The sequence below is a fragment of the Bombina bombina genome, chromosome 1, assembly GCF_027579735.1.
Source record: "Bombina bombina isolate aBomBom1 chromosome 1, aBomBom1.pri, whole genome shotgun sequence".
Lineage (NCBI taxonomy): Eukaryota > Metazoa > Chordata > Amphibia > Anura > Bombinatoridae > Bombina > Bombina bombina.
In genome coordinates, this window is record NC_069499.1 from 1,486,122,838 (window position 1) to 1,486,143,158 (window position 20,321).

The following is a 20,321-nucleotide window of genomic DNA, read 5'->3' on the forward strand; positions in this document are numbered from 1 at the left end:
TCAGGCGTAGGACGTTGAGACAAGAGGGCACCTACTCCAGTTTCAGACGCATCGACCTCAAGAATGAAAGGCAGGGCAGGGTTAGGATGAGCCAGAACTGGGGCGGCAGCAAAGGCAGTCTTAAGACTATCAAAGGCCTTAATGGCAGTAGGTGACTAATGGAGTGGAACATTCTCTTTACGGGTAATGTCTGTGATAGGTTTGTCCGCAGCCTTTGACACTGTCGACCACCCTCTTTTGCTCCAAACCCTCCAATCCTTCGGTATCTGTGACACAGCCCTTTCGTGGCTCTCCTCCTACCTGTCAAACCGTACCTTCAGTGTAGCCTTCTCTGGGGCCTCCTCTGCCCCGTCACCACTTTCTGTCGGAGTACCGCAAGGCTCTGTCCTCGGCCCCCTTCTCTTCTCAATCTATACTTCATCACTAGGTTCCCTTATTAAGTCCCACGGTTTCCAATATCATTTGTATGCCGATGACACCCAAATCTACTTCTCTGCACCAGAACTATCTCCTTCCTTGCTAACCCATATCACTAACTGTCTTTCTCACATCTCTTCCTGGATGTCCTCTCACTACCTCAAGCTAAATCTCTCCAAAACTGAACTCCTCATTTTCCCCCCTTCTTCCAAAATCTCCACCCCCAATATCTCTATAACTGTCGACAACTCCATCATTACCCCTACCCCGCATGCCCGATGTCTCGGGGTCACATTTGACTCAGATCTTTCCTTCACTCCTCACATTCAGTCCTTGGCTACAGCCTGCCGCTTCCACCTTAAAAACATCTCTAAAATTAGACACTTCCTTACACAAGACACAACTAAGATTTTAATCCACTCTCTCATTCTTTCCCGCCTTGATTACTGCAACTCTGTCCTCTCTGGTCTCCCCACCTGCCGCCTAGCTCCTTTACAATCCATAATGAATGCCTCTGCCAGACTCATCTTCCTTACACGTCGCTCTTCATCTGCTGCGCCTCTCTGCCATTCCCTTCACTGGCTTCCTCTTGCCTCTAGGATCAAACACAAAACTCTCACTCTTACATACAAAGCCCTCAACTGCACTGCTCCCCCCTACATCTCAGACCTTGTCTCCAGATACTCTCCCTCCCGTCCCCTTCTCTCTGCTCATGACCTCCTACTCTCCTCCTCTCTTGTCACCTCATCACACTCCCGTTTACAGGACTTCTCCAGACTGGCTCCCATCTTGTGGAACTCTCTGCCTCGCTCCACAAGACTCTCTTCTAGTTTTAAAAGCTTCAAGTGCTCCTTAAAGACTCTACTGTTCAGGGACGCATATAACCTATGCTAACCTTTCCTAATACCAGTTCCTCTCCTCCACTGCAATCCCCTGAACCCTCTTAGCATGTAAGCCTAAAAGTCCAGCTGTTTGTAGATCACCTTCTTAAGAGCTGACTACAACAGTGCAACTCTTGGCAGGGCCCTCTACCCTATAATTGTTTTGTTGTACTCCCCCCTTTGTTTATAGCGCTGCGGAATCTGTTGGCGCTCTACAAATAACCGATAATAATAATCAAGGAAGAAAAGTTTTTAATAAACTTTCTATAGCAATTGGCGAACCCCAAAAAACGTTGAATAGACCGAAGACCAACTGGGCGAGGCCACTGCAGAACTGCAGACAACTTTTCAGGAACCATGGAGAACCCTGCAATGGAGATCACATAACCTAGGTAGGTTACTTGAGTCTGAAGGAACTCACATTTCTCGAGTTTACAAAACAGGTCGTTCTCACGTAGTCTCTGAAGAACCCTTCAAGCGTGGGTGAGTGTATGAGGATGTCATCTAAATACACCACAACACACTGTTGCAACATATCTCGTAGGACATCATTAATAAATTCCTGGAAAACAGCAGGAGCATTACATAGGCCAAAGGGCATTACAAGATACTCATAATGCCCGCTCCTGGTGTAAATGCTGTTTTCCGTTCGTGGCCCTCCTTGATCCTAATGAGATTGTACGCTCCTCTCAAATCAAGTTTAGAAAAGACCGTAGCTCCCTTGAGGCGGTCAAAGAGTTCCGTAAGGAGCGGAATAGGGTAAGCATTCTTAATGATAAGATGATTTAGACCCCTATAATCGATGCATGGTCTTAACTCACCACCATTTTTCTTCACAAAGAAAAAGCCAGCCTCTGCAGGAGAGCAGGATTTGCGGATGATCCCCCGCGACAGAGCATCTGCAACATACTCCTCCATAGCACAATTCTCCGCAACAGAGGGTAAACCCGGCCCCGAGGAGGAATGGCTCCGGGTTGCAGGTCTATGGTACAATCGTAAGACCGGTGAGGAGGCAACGTACCGGCACGCACCTTGTCAAAAACGTCTAGGAACTCTCGGTACTCCTCTGGCAATTGAGATACCGAAGAAGTGCACAAGACTTTAACTGGTTTCCAAAGAGAAGTGGAAATACATTGCAGAGACCATGACAAAATTTCGGACCTGCGCCAGTCGAGACTCGGATTGTGCTTTTGGAGCCAGAGATAACCCAGAACAACAGGAAAATGCGGAGAATTTATCACCTGGAACTGGAGGGTTTCAAAATGGAGAGCCCCAACAGCCATGGATAACGGAGCAGTCAGAAGGCAAAACAGGAATGGAGTGCTTTGATAAAAAAGCACGGTCAATAAAATAGCCCGCAGCACCAGAGTCAACAAGAGCCTGGGTGACTATGGAGGAGTCCACCCAGGAAAGGACAACTGTGACAAAAGGTTTCTCCTTTAGCGGTTCCGGGGACGAGGATAAACCCGACAGGACCTTAGGTGTGAGCGTTTTTTTGGCCGTGTAGGACAATACTTCAAAAGGTGGCCCTGTAACCCACAATAGAGGCAGAGCCCCTCCCTCCTCCTAAAGGCCCTCTCCGCCGCGGAGAGACGCGTGAATCCCAACTGCATCGGCTCAACAGTACCTAGTGACTCGGGAGCAGGAGGCATGGGAGGAGAGGGAGGCATGGGTGGGAACGAACACGTAGAAGACAACGGAACAGGAGGCTTCCGCAAGCGCTCCTTGAAAGAGAAGTGCAAAAATAATCACACCTTTATTAATAGCAAAAAATAATAAAAAAAAAGTCCACAAGTCAAATAACAAGCCAGGAGTCAAAACCAGAGCTGGTAGTCAGACGAGCGGAGTCAGGAGCCAAAGCGAATAGTCAGATGAGCCGGAATCAGGAACACGGAGAACAGCAGAGTCAGGAACAAGCCAGGGATCAGGAACCAGGAGGGACGTCACACAGCCAGGTAATACACAGGAACTCTTACAAACAGGTCTGAGACAACGCAAGGGCAAAGCATACTGAACAGAGGCCCTTTAAATAATAAGTGATAACATCACAATTCTAAGACTGCAACCTGTCTCACATGGATGATGTACACCAGTCTGTCCATAAAATTGCATGCAGGAAATGAGCAGCATCACACACTATGCACCAGAGTCAGCAAGAGAGGTGAGTAAAATGGCTGCCAGCAGCACATGGCAAACAAAGCAGGGAAAAACCCTGACAAGTAAGGATTCCTAGGATTTTGTCCTTTCTCCAGGATAGTCTGGTGAAGGGTTTGTCGGCAAGTACTCTAAAGGGTCAGATTTCGGCATTGTCTATTTTGTTACATAAGCGCTTGGCGGATGTGCCAGACGTGCAATCGTTTTGTCAGGCCTTGGTTAGAATTCGGGCTGTGTTTAAACCTGTTACTCCTCCATGGAATCTTTACCTTGTTCTTAAAGTTTTACAACAGGCTCCGTTTGAGCCTATGTATTCTTTAGATATTAAGATGTTATCTTGGAAAGTTTTGTTTCTTGTTGCTATTTCCTCTGCTCAGAGAGTTTCTGAACTCTTTCTGCAAAACCATCCCGACTTAGATTAACAGCTCCATAGGCAATCAGTGTTGACGAGTTTTGCTTCCTGCTTTCTTCACTCAAGTCCATGTCAGAAGCGATGCTACTATCTGTCTCACTTGAAGGGCCGTGTTCCTGTTCCACGGCGTAGATTCTGATAAGATCGTTTCATATTTTATACATATATGATAATGCAAGAAGACAGGGTCACAGTGTTACTCCTTTTATCTGTATAGAATCAAGTGTTAATATCTCCTTAAGGGGATTATTGAACAGGTGGCATAATCTTATGTTTATTTGATTTTATGCTGCTTTTATGTGTCAGATGTTATGGGCTCATAGGCTGTTATGGAATATACAGGTTTCACTTTAACTTTGATAGCCATGCAGCTTACAAGCTTGGAGCGCTTTTTCATAGCAGGGACGATTCTGCATTGTGCACCATGTGATTTATTCCCTTTTTTCTGACCGGGTGTCTATCAGAGAGGAGTCATAAATCTCTGTACTGTCTGGGTCATAGGAGGTGGTGAGTGCCCCAGCCATTGGGGTATAAGGGCGCCTTTTTTTTTTAATAAAATAAGATGTTTTATTTCTCTAGTTCTCCGGTTATTGCACTAGCGATGGAGGATTCCTGTTTATATGGTGAGGAGGCCTTAGTTCCGCCCTCTCAATTATGTTCCATATGCCTTGATATTGTGATAATATCAAACATGTTTGATACCATTTTGCCGTCCACCTCTGGGAAGTTGTCGTCCAGTGAGGTGCGTACCCTACATTCTTATATCTCTACACATGCAGTTTTCCCGTAGCATTGCTGATCCTCCATCTGGAGGGGGCCTTTTTCACCAGATGTTGCTGCGCAGTTCAGATGGCAGTGTCTGTGGCCTTTAATGCTTTACCTCGCCCTGCTAAGTGCAATCGAAAAGTTGCATATTGCACTCCTTCCAAGAGTACATCAGATGATTTATTGGATTTAACTGAGGGTTATCCAAGGAGGAAGTTCTTTCTGAGACTTCAGAGTATGAACAATCTGGATCGGAGTCTGCTGCCTCTAAACCTCCGGCTGCGGAGGAAACAGACTTTAGTTTAGCAATTTGCGCTTTCTTCTAAAGGAAGTTTTTGGCGAATTCAGAGGTTCCAGAGGCCAAATTCCCTGATGAACTTTTAATTCCTAAATTGGATAGAGTTTGGGGACCGGGTGGTACCTTATCCTTCCCTGCTCCTGTTAGAACATTATTAAGAATGAATGGGACAGGATTGAATTCCTTTTCCCCCTCTTCTCCCTTTAACAAATTGTCCCCGGTCCTGGACTCAATGAAGTTGTGAAGTTCCGTCCCTAAATGGGATGGCGTTATCTTTACCCTTGCTCAACGTACTACTATCCCGCTTGAGGATAGTTCTTCGTTTGAAGAGCCCATGGATAGAAGATAGAAACTCTGTTAAGAAAGATGTTTCAACATACGGGATATTTGTTTCAACCGGCGGCGGCTGTTGCCGCGGTTACTGGAGAAACTACCTTCTGGTGTGACTCCTTATAGTATTTGATCGGAGTGGAGGATCCCCTCGACGTTACTCAGAAAAGATTTACGGCCTTGAGGGTTTTTAATTCTTTTATCTGTACTGCTATTAGGCAGTTTATTCGCTTGAATGCTATGGCTTCAGTTTTTTTCTGTTCAGGCCCGTCAGGCTCTGGCTAAAGTCATGGTCTGCGGATATGACTTCTAAGTTTAGACTTCTTCCCTCCCTTTAAGGGAATGATTTGTCTGGTCCAGGCCTGGACTCAATTATCTCCACAGTCACAGGGGGCAAGGGTGCCCTCCTACTGCAAGAGTATATGAACTAATCTAAAGGATGATTTTCGTTGATTTCGTTCTGATAAAGCCCATGTCAGCAGTTCTCCGCTAAGACAGAGCAAACCAAGAGCTCTTGGAAGCCGGCTAAGTCCTGGAATAAATCCAAGCAGAGTAAGAAGCCCGCTGAGTCTGTCGGCATGAATGGGCGGTCCCCGGTCCTCTTCTGGATCGTGTAGGGGCAGTATGTCGCTCTTTCAGTCGCTTGGTTCAGGGAAGTGCAGGATCCATGGGTCCTGGAGGTCATAGCTCAGGGTTACAAGATAGTTTTTAAGTCCAGGCCACCCAAGGGCAGATTCCTCCTGTCTTCCTGACCAGAAAGGAGGGAAGCCTTTCTGGGGTGTGTGCAGGATCTGTCCTCTAGGAGTTATTGTCCCGGTACCTATCACAGTGAGAAGTTTGGGATACTATTCAAACCTTTTCGTGGTCCCTAAGAAGGAGGGAGCTTTCCGTCCGATTCTGGGCCTAAAGTGCTTAAGCAGGTTTTTAAATGTCCCCTCGTTGAAGATGGAGACAATAAGGTCCTTTCTTCCCCTCATTTGAGAGGGGTAGTTCATGACCATGATAGATACCTGGACCAGTACTTCCAGTTTATTGCTCTTCCGTTTAGTCTAGCTAAAGAAATTTTTCAAAAGTGGACCATTCGGATTATCTCCTCTGCCTTCTTCGGGATCTGTATAAACAGATTTCTCTGGACAACCAATCTGGAGAATCACTCTTTTGGTGGTTTTGTCCAGATCACTTGTCCTGAGGAACGTCCGTCTCTAGACCATCCTGGGTGATTGTGACTACGGTTGTGAGTCTGTCAGGATGGGGAGCCGTTTGGGGTGCCAGGAAGGCACATGACATCTGGTCTCAGCTTCTGATCTCATTTTGGATCTTCGGGCAATATACAATACTCTAAAGGCTTGGCCTCTGCTAGTTTTGTCCCAGTTAATCAGATTCCAATCAAACAATATATCCTCAATGGCATACATCAACCATCAGGGGAGAAAGAGAAGCTCCCTAGCTATGAGGGAAGTATGTTGGATTCTGGTGTGGGGGAGACCAGCATTTGTTCGCTGTCAGCGATCCACATTCCGGGTATGGACAACTGGGAAGTGGATTTCCTCAGCAGACAAGCCTTTCATCCAGGATAATGGTCTCTCCATCCTGAGTGTTTGCAGAAATTTGCAAGAGGAAGATCTTATAACGTCTCAATACCAAGCTACCCAGATAGGGGTCGAGGTACAGGGATCCTCAGGTAGAGCTAACAGATGCATTAGCAGTGCCTTGGAGGTTCAATCGAATTTATCCTTTCTGACCGTTACCTCTACTTCCTAGTGTAGTGGCTCGAGTGAAGCAGGCGTCAGTGATACTGACTGCTCCATCTTGGCCGCGAAGGATATGGTTCGCGGAACTATTGGGGATGTCATCATCTCCTCCGTGGAAGTTACCTTGTCGCAGGGATCTACTGACCAATGTCTATCTGTGTCATGAACCAAGCCTCCAGACTAAAAAGAATAAGAAAAGGTCTGGGAGGCATTCTCCTAAGAAGGGCTGTGTGGGGATTTGAACCTGTGGCTTTGTGGTTGCTATTTCTGTTTGCTTACATGTTGAGCCGCAGCCAGTTCCAGCAATAGCAAGGAACTTAAAGGATCAGATAAATAACTATTTGCCTTACTTGTTATTACACCTGTGCAACACACAGGTGTTCTCAATTCTGGAATTAATCAGAAACAACCCTGTGCAAAACCTCCCTATTTAAGGATGGCTTTTAGTCTGCATTAGTGTCTTCACATTGGATCTGTTTTGTCAAGTCAGAACCTGTTTCCTGCACTCAGCTATAACCAGGAGAAAGACTTTACCTTTACACCTGTTACCAGTTCACAAGTCTGTTTCCTGCCTTGTGCAATTCCTGCACTCAGCAATTACCAGGAGAAAGACTTTACCTTTAAACCTGTTACCAGTTCACAAGTTTGTATCCTGCCTTGTGCAATTCCTGCACTCAGCTATAACCAGGAGAAAGACTTTACCTTTAAACCTGTTACCAGTTCACACGTTTGTTTCCTGCCTTGTGCAATTCCTGCACTCAGCTATAACCAGGAGAAAAACTTTACCTTTAAACCTATTACCACTTTGCAAGTTTGTTTCCTGCCTTGTGCAATTCTTGCACTCAGAAATTACCAGGAGAAAGACTTTTACCTTTAAACCTGTTACCTGCTTACAAGTTGTTTTCTGCCTTGTGCTAATCTTACATTTCAGTTATTACCAGGAGAAAGACTTTCCTTTTTGAATCTGCATCTCTGCTTACTAGTTTTGTTTATTTTCACTCCTGCTGTATGTGGTCTTAAAATACCTGAGTAGCATATTTAAATATTCTGCAAGTATTTGCTTAAACAAAGTATTTTGTTGTTTAAATAAATTTGTTTTCATTTTCAATCAGTATGGCTTCTACTAATCTTCCTTTAAAGCAACTGTTCCAGACAATGAGGCTCTCACATGATATCCTGAGACAGAACTTGACAATCTGTCCATCAATTTCTAGCTTCTCTGAGGCTGACTGCGTGGAGATTGAACGCTTAGTCCTAGCCAAGAGAGGGTTTTCTTAGAAAGTTATTTTTACTGTCATTCAAGCTCGTAAACTGGTTGCTCGTCGCATCTATTATAAGGTGTGGAGGACCTACTTATTCTATTCTCCAGGATGAACTGGAGAAGGGCTTTTCTGCAAGTCCCCTGAAGGGACAGTTTTCGTCCCTGTCTGTGTTACTGCACAAGAGGTTTGCTGAGCTTTCAGACATGCAGCCATTTGTTAAGGCTCTGCTGGGATTAGACCTGTGTTTAGATCTAAGTCTCCTCCTTGGAGTTTAAATCTTGTCCTTAAGGTTTTACAACGGGCTCAGTTAGAGCCTATGTATGAAGTAGACATTAAATTGTTTTCTTGTACGGTTCTTTTTCTACTAGTTATCGCTACTGCGCACAGAGTCTCTGAAATTGCTGCCGTTTCATGCCGATAAGGCTACGAACCAAGTTAGGTTTTCTTCCTAAGGTTGTGTCAATTTGCAACATCAATCAAGAGATTGTGGTTCCTTATGTTCTAATCCTTCTTCATCGAAGGAAAGTTTACAACGTATTTCTGGATGTGGTTTGTGCCTTGAAGTTTTATCTTCGGGCCACAAAGGAATTTAGACAAACCTCTTTCTCTGTTCGTTCTCTTTTCCGGGAAGCGTAGGGGTCAGAGGGCCTCTTCGACTTCCTTATTTTTTGTCTGAGGAGTGTCATCCATTTAGCATAGAAACGGCAGGACATAAGCCTGCTCTGAGGATTACGGCTCATTCTACGAGAGCAGTGGTTCCTCTTGGGCCTTCAAAAATGAGACCTCTATGGATCAGATTTGTAAGGCGGTTATCTGGTTCTCCTTGCATACTTTCTCCAAAATTTTACAGGTTTGATGTTTTTGCTTCTGCTGAAGCAGCCTTCGGGAGAAAGGTATTGCAGGCTGTGGTGCCCTCAGATTAGGGTCCGCCTCTCTTTTTTCCCTTCCGTTAGCATTCTGTGTACTCTAGAGCTTGGGTATATGTTTCCCACAAGTAAGGAATACAGCTGTTGACTCTTCCCATATAAAGATGGAAAACATAAATTATGCTTACTTGATAATTTAATTTCCGCCTGTGTTCTCCGATGGGCGGCCCTACATTTTTTTTTTAATTCTGGCATATTTTTTACCCTGATATTTCTCCTACTGTTCCTTGTTCCCTTGGCAGAATGACTGGGGTTATGAGGAAGTGGGGAGGTATTTAAGCCTTTGGCTGGGGTGTCTTTGCCTCCTCCTGGTGGCCAGGTTCAGTATTTCCCTCAAGTAAGGAATGCAGCTGTGGACTCTTCCCATACAGATGGAAATGAAATTATCAGGTAAGCATAATTTATGTTTTTGAATTTACAGTTTTGTCCTGGAAACTATCTTTACTGATTTTCCATCAGGATAAAGCTGTTTTTAGAACAAGCTATTTATTTCTCCCATAGGTGGTAACATCAGATACAGTTTATCAGGAAATTGTGGTGCATTCTTTGTGTCCTCTTGTGTCCTGCTCCTAAGGAGTGATTCTTTTGCAACTTGGTGTGGTTCATGCTTTTTGAATTTTTGATTTTTTTTTGGACTTTGCAAAGAACAGAAGGCTACTGCTACTTTTTGAGCTTAGATAATGGTTATAATCACCTTTTTTGGGGGAAACCTCATTCCACTAGAGTAGTGGCTACTTCTTTTAATGATGCTTTTCTTGAACAGATTTGCAAGGTGGCTACTCAATATTTCTTGCATGCACTTTTTAAATTCTATCATTTTGATATTTAAGTCTTGACTGACGCGGCTTTTTGGCAGGAAAGTACTGCTGGCCATGGGGCCTGATCAGTAACCTGCATTTTTTCCTCTATTTGTCCTGTCCTTTCATGGAGGTTTTATGAACTTGGATCCTACGTGATGATCTCATGGATTCTCATATCATGAAAGAAAAAAAATATATATGCTTACCTGATGATGGTTTTGCACTTCATTTGCCCCACTTTGGTCCTTTTGCGATGTTTCTAGCTTTTCTACTCTATTTGACCATATGTGTAACTTGGTAGGTGCTATGAATATAAGGTGGAGAAAAGCTATATAATATAGGGGTGTCTTGTCTCCTCCTGGTAAACAGGGAATCTAATCCCACATGTGCTGATCTGGTAGACTCTCACTGTCATAAAATAAATGAATTCATCAGGTAAACATAAATGTTGTTTTGAATAAAAAAGTTAAATTTAATGTGAAGCTAGCAAGAAACGCATGATAATAGTATAAGCTGTTTCTCAGAACACTAATACTCATTGGCTGGGATCATTCAAAGAGAAAAAATTGTTACTAATCTCAGGAATATCTGTTTTTCAAAACAAACAAAAACGATGTACATTAATGCATTGTGAAAGATTCTCCTTTAGACGGAATAGTAAAAAATTGTTGAGTATTATGTCCTGTTAAGTGTATTGCTCCTTTTTCTTCCGCACCAACTTTTTTTCACTGAGTTCAAGCCAGACAGATCAGCCCACTCCTAGTAAATACAAAAACTTATTTGTGAAATTAATATCTCAAGGAAAGAAATCATTATAATCCATGGAAGCATGTAGGTAAAGTCCCACTTTGTAGGTGGGAGGAGGGAGGGATTTTAAGCTCTGATATGGGTTCTTGACCTCCTCCTAATGGCAGAACATATTTTCCATATGTTATTGAGGACTGTGGACCATCATCATTTGAAAATAAATTAATTTATCACATAAGCATAAATTTTGTTTTTAATATGTTTTACATTTGTTTTATGAAACTTTTAGTTTAGCCCGAATACTTTACTTCAGGTCTCAAGTTGTGCTAATTCTTCTTTTGCTCATGCACAAAACCATAACTTTCTACTTGTAATATGAGCAATGTTAAGTAGGGTTGTGATATACTTTGGGAGTAAAGTGATGTTGGTTGCGCTAAACCTTCTCTGGTAATTCATTTTAACCATGGACTTGTAATATCAATTTGTACTCTAATTTTAGCATTACCCAGCGATATTGATATTGCACCCTGCACTATCAATAGTGCTCCAATTGTAATCGGATCTACTTAAGTGAGCTAATTTAACACATCTCTAAGACATTTTATAAAGAAACAGAAAGGGTACGGTATGTGATATGTTAAGGTGGACAGTATATGCATTTTTTATTGTGTGATAAGTGTTCTGCCATTATAAGCAGCTCAATTAGACTCTACATTGTGTCCCATTACTCAGTCAATGCGGCACACGTGTATGATTTATATGTACTTTCCATGTGACAAGAAGCATAAGAATGACTTAGATTCATAGATATTGAAGTTGCCAAAGGGACTCATTGTTACGGCAAGATCATGTTCAAAATTCCATTTTGCAGAAGTTCATTGATCGGCCTTCCTGCCATTAACATATATAGTTACATTTTAAACAAGAGTTGACAGCAACATGGAAAATTATTAGCTGCAATTGAAACATTTGGGAAGCAGGGTTGCAAAACAGTTTATACAAATGTTGGTGATTCAGATAGAGCATACTATTTTAAACAACTTTACAATTTATTTCTAATTTATTTCTAATTTCTAATTTGCTTTGGTGTCCTTTGTTGAAAAGCATACCTAGGTAGGCTCAGGGAACTAGTTGCTGATTCGTGGCTGTACATATCAGCCTATTTTCATTGGTTTACCAATTGGAAAGTTGGTTATATTGCATGCCCTATCTCAGTCATGTACGTTTAATTCTGACTAGACTGTCCCTTTAAGTTAAAGTCTTGCTAGATAGAACAAAATGTTCCTCTAGAGGCTGGCTGTGGGATTTCTATACGCGTGACTGGGATTTTTCACCACCACATATCCCATTACCCCATTTGTTTTAACTCCTTTTTAGTTTTCTTTTTTGCATCTGTTTAGGTAGACTGTTTTATAGAGGGATTTTGAATTAACTTCTTCTGTAAGGTTTTGATGCCAGTATCCTTCATAGTGGAGTTTGTTCTGTGCACCAAGAAGTGAACAGTTATGATATCAAGGACAGTAGTCACATGACCTGATAATTACAGGCTGCATTTTGTTTACACCTACAAAGTGGGACTTTACCTACATGGTTCCATGGATTATAATGATTTTTTTCATTGAGATATTAATTTCACAAAAGTTTTATTGAATCTATAGCACTGAATGTAGAAAATAGTTTTCATCATAAAAAATATATATTCAACAAATTATGTATATATTGAGAAACACATAGCCTAGTTTCCATTGGTGTTGAAAACTGCTGTAACATAAACCATCTCCATAGAATTTAATGGAGATATTTGTTACCACTAATTTACACAGTTTACAAGGGCAATGGAAACTAGGCCATAATTGAGAATTCAGAAGCATATTTTAAATTACTCTTACCAATGCCATTACTTTTGATATGTTGGTTTCTTATGCTAGAAGCATGATAACTAATTTATTAGAGTTTATTGCTATTTTTTAAAATTGATTTTGGTTGATTATTTCAGAAATTTACCAATACACTTTTTTTACTTTTGCAGGACACTAATGACACATCTTTTAGAATCTATATGTTTGTTCTGGTTACGTACCTCGGAATGACATCTTCAGGCATGCTCCCGTATATTGCCATGCAAAATGCATTCAACCACAAGGTATGTTATTGTAACGATATAATACTAACTGGTTGCCATTCATGTGTATGCAGTCTATGATTATGGCTTTCGGCAAAACGCGTAAGACTGTTCAAGCAGCTCTGTTCCTGTGTCTATAATTTTTAATGCATTGGAATACATTTTGTTTTATTTTTCAAGAATAGTATTGTTTTTCTCTTTTTTCCCAGTTTATGTATAAAGCACCTAAAGGGACATGAAACCCCAAAATTTTCTTTCATGATTCAGCTAAAGCATACAATTTTAACAAACTTTCCAATTTACTTTTATTATCTAATTGTCTTCCTTCTCTTTGTATCTGTTGTTGAAAAGCATACCTAGGTAGGCTCAGCAGGAGTAATGCACTACTGGGAGCTAGCTGCTGATTGATGGCTGCACGTATATGACTGTTGTCATTGGCTCACCTGATGTGTTCAATTAGCTCCCAGGGTGCATTGTTGTTCCTTCAACAAAAAATACCAAGAGAATGAAGCAAATTTTATAATATAAGTAAATTGGAAAGTTCTTTAAAATTGTATGCATTGAATCATGAAAGAATAAATGTGGGTTTCATGTACCTTTAAAGTTACTTTTACAGATAAAGAAAATATGCGGAAAAAAAAGAAAAGAAAAAAATATCGACCCCATTTCAGTCCAAAATCTTTTTCCATGCAAAAAACATGGAGTTTGCATACACAATAACTGTGTCATCTGCTTTTCTTGTTATTATCATTAGTTAAACGTACATTAAACCTATAAAGTTTTTTTTTTTTTTTACTGAGGTTTCTCCAGAACTACATGAGAGAAATGTACACAGGTAATGCAAAAGGAATATATTTAATCATTAATGATGGTTTACACATTTTTTTAATGAAGCTTTTTATACTTAAAGGGACACTGAACCCAAATTTTTTCTTTCATGATTCAGATAGAGCATGCAATTTTAAGCAACTTTCTAATTTACTCCTATTATCAATTTTTCTTCATTCTCTTTCTATCTTTATTTGAAAAAAAGGCATCTAAGCTAAGGAGCCAGCAATTTGTTGGTTTAGAACCATAGACAGCACTTGTTTATTGGTGCTGTCCAATCAGCAAGGACAACCCAGGTTGTTCACCAAAAATGGGCCGGCATCTAAACTTACATTCTTGCTTTTCAAATAAACATACCAAGAGAATGAAGAAAATTTGATTAAAGGAGTAAATTAGAAAGTTGCTTAAAATTGCATGCTCTATCTGAATCACAAAAGAAAAAAAAATTGGATTCAGTGTCCCTTTAAAGTGATGGTAAATAGTGCATATCAAAAAGTAAAGAATACAAATATATACATTGCATAGGTATTGTATGTGAAGCTTTCCTAAGCTCTATACCTAATCTTCAGTGTGCAGTCAGCCTACATTAGAAAGGTGTGGTTTGAGAAGCAGTAGCAGAACTACTCAACAGAAGGCATTGGTGCAAAATATTTTTCTGCCCCCCCCCACAAAGGTAACCCAGTAGTAAGCAATAGCAATTTTGCAAAAGTAAAGCAGAAAACGAGGCAGGATTTTTACAACCAAAATTATTAGCACTTTACAGCTCCAGATTACTGGGCAATGTGAACGCGGCATATGTGTTTAATTCCTGTATATTGGATGTTTAATCATATATGGTATGCAAAAAGCACGGGTGCACTGTGTAACCAATATCATTTGTCTTTAGCTCATACACATATCCAACACCATTTTTAAAAGCAGTTGTGCTTCTGTTAAACAGCACATACAACCTTTACACTGGTGGTGACATCCAAATACACTAGAGACAAAAAGTGCCTTTGAAATATTCCGTCATATGTCTGTCATGATATACCGTTAGATGCAAGGGAGGGGGGGGGTAAGTAATTTGAAATATGCTTGAAATTTAATTCACGTTTTCTTAAAGAGACATTAAATACCTTGGGATAATTTTTTTTAATTATGTGCTGTAAAAAAAACTTTTCAATATACTTTCCTTATTTACTGTATTTTTGTCCCCTGTTCCTGTTATTTAACGGGATATTATAGTGCAAAAATGACATGTTCTAATTCATTAGAGCCTGTAACTTTGCCACTACCAACAATTATATGGGGCCTATCTATCAAGCTCCGAATGGAGCTTGACGGCCCGTGTTTCTGCAGGCTCGCCAGAAACAGCAGTTATGAAGCAGCGGTCTAAAGACCGCTGCTCCATAACCCTGTCCGCCTCATCAGAGCACACCATTCAACCTGATCGAGTACGATCGGGTTGGTTGACACCCCCCTGCTGAGTCTGCAGGGGGCGGCGTTGCACCAGCAGCTCTTGTGAGCTGCTGGTGCAATGCTGAATACGGAGAGCATATTGCTCTCTGCATTCAGCGAGGTCTTGCGGACCTGATCCGCACTGTCGGATCAGGTACGCAAGACCTTTGATAATTTGGCCTCTATGTGTTTAATCTCCTCAAAGTACTGCTTGGGAACCACAGAGAACTGATGGTTCTGAGTGGATACGTTTTTGTGAGCCAATCAGCAGCATCCGTCACATGAATTAGAGCATATCATTTTCAACTATAATGTCCAGTTTATTCTGAAAATTATGGCCTTCCAGTTCCTGGTAGAAATGGAAGTGCAGACATAATACTGCTATTTTAAACACACTCATTGGTTGCACACTCTGCTGATTTAAAGCTGGCCCTGATTGGACTCAGCAAAGACGGAAACCAATGTTAGAAATTGTTTTTTTTAAGTTTTGAAAATAGCATTATCGATGATATCATGTTCAGTGAAATAAAAGTAACTGCTTCTTACCGTAAAACGAAGCTTGCAAAGCAATAAATATTATATTTTTTTCTTTCTTAGGAAACGGCAGTAACGACCGTCCACAAATGTAGGCTGGATTTTGCTATAATCAATGCAAAGTCCTCCATCCAATGTCGCTACAGCAATCACTTAATTATTTAAATATATAAAACAGTCTTACTCATCACTATTGGCATGCGCATAATATGTTGTGGACAATCGCATGCACAAAGGACCTATATTCTATTGTCTGCCATATTTATTTTTCCACAAAAATGTCATCATTTAACATCTTTTTATGGCCAATAATGTTCACTACCGTTTCCCAAGAAATATATTACAACATACAAGATAAACAGCAGACTTAAGCATCTACTTATCAAGCCGTCAACCGCAAATACGCTGGAATTCCGCAGCGTATTTGTGGCGAGCCTGAATCCCCTTAGTTATCACACCCTACAGACCAGCAAAAGTAGTGCAAATTTGGCACTATCTGACTACTTTTGCTAGTTAACAAATTCCTAACAGGTACGCTCGCCACTATTCTAGCCCAGTGTACCTGGTTTTCAATCCGCCGTCCTGGAGGCAGCGGATACCATAGGAATCAATGGGAGTCTGAAAGCAGCAAAAGCTCATGTTCACTGCTGCCCGATATCCCATTGATTCCTATGGTAATGTTTACACCTAACACCACCCTAACATGTATCCCGAGTCTAAACACCCCTAATCTGCCGCCCCCTACACCGCCACCACCTACATTATATTTATTAACCCCTAATCTGCCCCCCTACACCGCCGCCACCTACATTATATTTATTAATTCCTAATCTGCCCCCCTACACCGCCGCCACTATATTAAATTTATTAACCCCTAAACCTAAGTCTAACCCTAAACCTAACACCCTCTAACTTAAATATAATTTAAATAAATCTAAATAAATATCCCTATCATTAAATAAATTATTCCTATTAAAAACTAAATACCTATAAAATAAACCCTAAGATAGCTACAATATAACTAATAGTTACATTGTATCTATCTTAAGTTTTATTTTTATTTTACAGGCAAGTTTGTATTTATTTTAACTAGGTACAATAGTTACTAAATAGTTATTAACTGTTTAGTAACTACCTAGCTAAAATAAATAAAAATATACCTGTAAAATAAAACCTAACCTATGTTACACTAACACCTATAATTAAATTAATTCCCTATTTTAAATACAATTAAATAAAATTATCTAAATTACAACCCCCCCCCCACTAAATTACAGAAAATAATAAACAAATTACAAGATTTTTAAACTAATTACACCTAATCTAATCCCCCTAACAAAATAAAAAAGCCCCCCCAAAATAAAAAAGCCCTACCTTACACTAAATTACAAATAGCCCTTGAAAGGGCCTTTTGCGGGGCATTGCCCCAAAGTAATCAGCTCTTTTACCTGTAAAAAAAATTACAAATCCCCCCCCAACATTAAAACCCACCACCCACACAACCAACCCTACTCTAAAACCCACCCAATACCCCCTTAAAAAAAACTAACACTAACCTGGAGAAGTCTTCACCCAACCGGGTCGAAGTCCTCAACAAATCCGGCAGAAGTGGTCCTCCAGACGGGCAGAAGTGGTCCTCCAGACGGGCAGAAGTCTTCATCCAGACGGCGTCTTCTATCTTCATCCATCCGGAGCGGAGCGGCTCCATCTTCAAGACATCCGATGCGGAGCATCCTCTTCGGCCGACGTCTTTTTGTTAAATGAAGGTACCTTTAAGTGATGTCATCCAAGATGGCGTCCCTTAGATTCCGATTGGCTGATAGAATTCTATCAGCCAATCGGAATTAAGGTAGAAAAAATCCTATTGACTGATGCAATCAGCCAATAGGATTAAAGTTCAATCCTATTGGCTGATGCAATCAGCCAATAGGATTGAGCTTGCATTCTATTGGTTGATTGGAACAGCCAATAGAATGCGAGCTCAATCCTATTGGCTGATTGGATCAGCCAATAGGATTAAACTTCAATCCTATTGGCTGATTGCATCAGCCAATAGGATTTTTTTCTACCTTAATTCCAATTGGCTGATAGAATTCTATCAGCCAATCGGAATCTAAGGGACGCCATCTTGGATGACGTCACTTAAAGGTACCTTCATTCAACAAGAAGACGTCAGCCGAAGAGGATGCTCCACGTCGGATGTCTTGAAGATGGAACCGCTCCGCGCCGGATGGATGAAGATAGAAGATGCCGTCTGGATGAAGACTTCTGCCCGTCTGGAGGACCACTTCTGCCCGTCTGGAGGACCACTTCTGCCGGATTCGTTGAGGACTTCGGCCCGGTTGGGTGAAGACTTCTCCCGGTAAGGTGATCTTCAAGGGGTTAGTGTTAGGTTTTTTTAAGGGGATATTGGGTGGGTTTTAGAGTAGGGTTGGTTGTGTGGGTGGTGGGTTTTAATGTTGGGGGGGATTTGTAATTTTCTTTACAGGTAAAAGAGCTGATTACTTTGGGGCAATGCCCCGCAAAAGGCCCTTTTAAGGGCAATTTGTAATTTAGTGTAGGGTAGGGCTTTTTTTATTTTGGGGGGGGCTTTTTTATTTTGTTAGGGGGATTAGATTAGGTGTAATTAGTTTAAAAATCTTGTAATTTGTTTATTATTTTCTGTAATTTAGTGGGGGTTTTATTTGTACTTTAGATAATTTTATTTAATTGTATTCAATTGTGTTTAATGTAGGGAATTAATTTAATTATAGTGTAGTGTTAGGTGTTAGTGTAACATAGGTTAGGTTTTATTTTACAGTTATATTTTTATTTATTTTAGCTAGGTAGTTACTAAATAGTTTATAACTAGTAACTATTGTACCTAGTTAAAATAAATGCAAACTTGCCTGTAAAATAAAAATAAAACTTAAGATAGATACAATGTAACTATTAGTTATATTGTAGCTATCTTAGGGTATATTTTATAGGTAAGTATTTAGTTTTAAATAGGAATAATTTATTTAATGATAGGAATATTTATTTAGATTTATTTAAATTATATTTAAGTTAGGGGGTGTTAGGTTTAGGGTTAGACTTAGGTTTAGGGGTTAATAAATTTAATATAGTGGCGGCGGTGTGGGGGGGCAGATTAGGGGTTAATAAATATAATGTAGGTGGCAGCGGTGTAGGGGGTGGAATATTAGGGGTTAATAATTATAATGTAGGTGGCGGCGGTGTAGGGGGGGCAGATTAGGGGTTAATAAATATAATGTAGGTGGCGGCGGTGTAGGGGGGCAGATTAGGGGTTAATAAATATAATGTAGGTGGCGGCGGGGAAAGGGGGGCAGATTAGGGGTTAAACACTTTATTTAGTTGCGGCGGGGTCCGTGAGTGGCGGTATAGGGGTAAAACAGTTTAGTATAGTGTGGGTGTTTAGTGACAGTATACCAATAAAGCTGGGAAAAAAACGAATAGCAGCGAGATCGATGACTGGTGCGCGGCTTTTTGACAGCTTTTTTGGTAACTTTGGAGAACGTATTCAGGTCCGCAGCCGCGATGTTAGGCGATCTTAGGCGAGCGTATTGGTGCTGTCGAATGCAAGTAAGTTGACGGCTTGATAAGTAGATGCCTTAGAGATTACACAAAATAGTAAGCATTAGGAATGTAACAATTCACTGACCAGACCGCAAATGCATTCCAGTGTGATCAAGAGATTGCAATCAGTAGCACTGACAACTGAGAGGCTGTTGAGGGGGAAGGTCCCTCCGTTCTGATCGCACCACTGTTTTGTTTTTCAGACAGTGCAGCGGCTATAGAGTAAAAAAATACTTCACTTTTCTGCAGCTCTGGATGCCCTGCATCTTCTGTCTGTCTGAACAGTGTGATAATAGTGCTTCTGACACTGTAGCCGATCTTAGATTTAAAGGGACACTGAACCCAAATTTTTTCTTTCGTGATTCAAATAGAGCATGCAATTTTAAGCAACTTTCTAATTTACTCCTATTATCAATTTTTCTTCGTTCACTTGCTATCTTTATTTGAAAAAGAAGGCATCTAAGCTTCTTTTTTGTTTCAGACCTCTGGACAGCACTTTTTTTTATTGGTGGATGAATCCACCAATCAGCAAGAATAACCCAGGTTATTCACCAAAAATGGGCCGGCATCTAAACTTACATTCTTGCATTTCAAATAAAGATACCAAGAGAAGGAAGAAAATTTGATAATAGGAGTAAATTAGAAAGTTGCTTAAAATTGCATGCTCTATCTGAATCACAAAAGAAAAAATTTGGGTTCAGTGTCCCTTTAATAATGCTCTATTGATTGAAAATATACTTACTCTGCCTTTTCTTTCAAAAATAAATTTTCTAGAATGAATTGACAGCGTTGCTCCCTCTTCTGCTCTCTGGCGCGCCACACCCACTCTATTGTCACGTGTCCTCTTAACAATGTCCGTCGAGCAGATGATGACGAGCTGCTGAAGATAGATAGTATTGTGTACAAGTACGCATGCGCTTCACAAAATGATGACTACTGCGCATGCGTGGCGCCATTTTCGTTCTACCTAGGTAGAAATCTTCAATTCGCCGGGAAAAGTCTTCAAATTATGGGTTTGGCAGCATTTATATTTAATTTTGATAATTGCATGAATATATATATATATATATATATAAAA

General features: G+C 40.8%; 1 protein-coding gene across 2 annotated transcripts in view; it reads left to right on the forward strand.

Moving 5' to 3' along the window:
- The window catches only part of ABCA5 (ATP binding cassette subfamily A member 5), a 477,891-nt gene that overhangs the window by 315,281 nt on the left and 142,289 nt on the right, over nucleotides 1-20,321 (forward strand). For both annotated transcript variants that reach the window (XM_053707235.1, XM_053707226.1), the window contains exon 23: nucleotides 12,773-12,886. In XM_053707235.1, coding sequence (XP_053563210.1) covers nucleotides 12,773-12,886 — 114 coding nt within the window. The remainder of the gene's footprint in view (nucleotides 1-12,772; nucleotides 12,887-20,321) is intronic.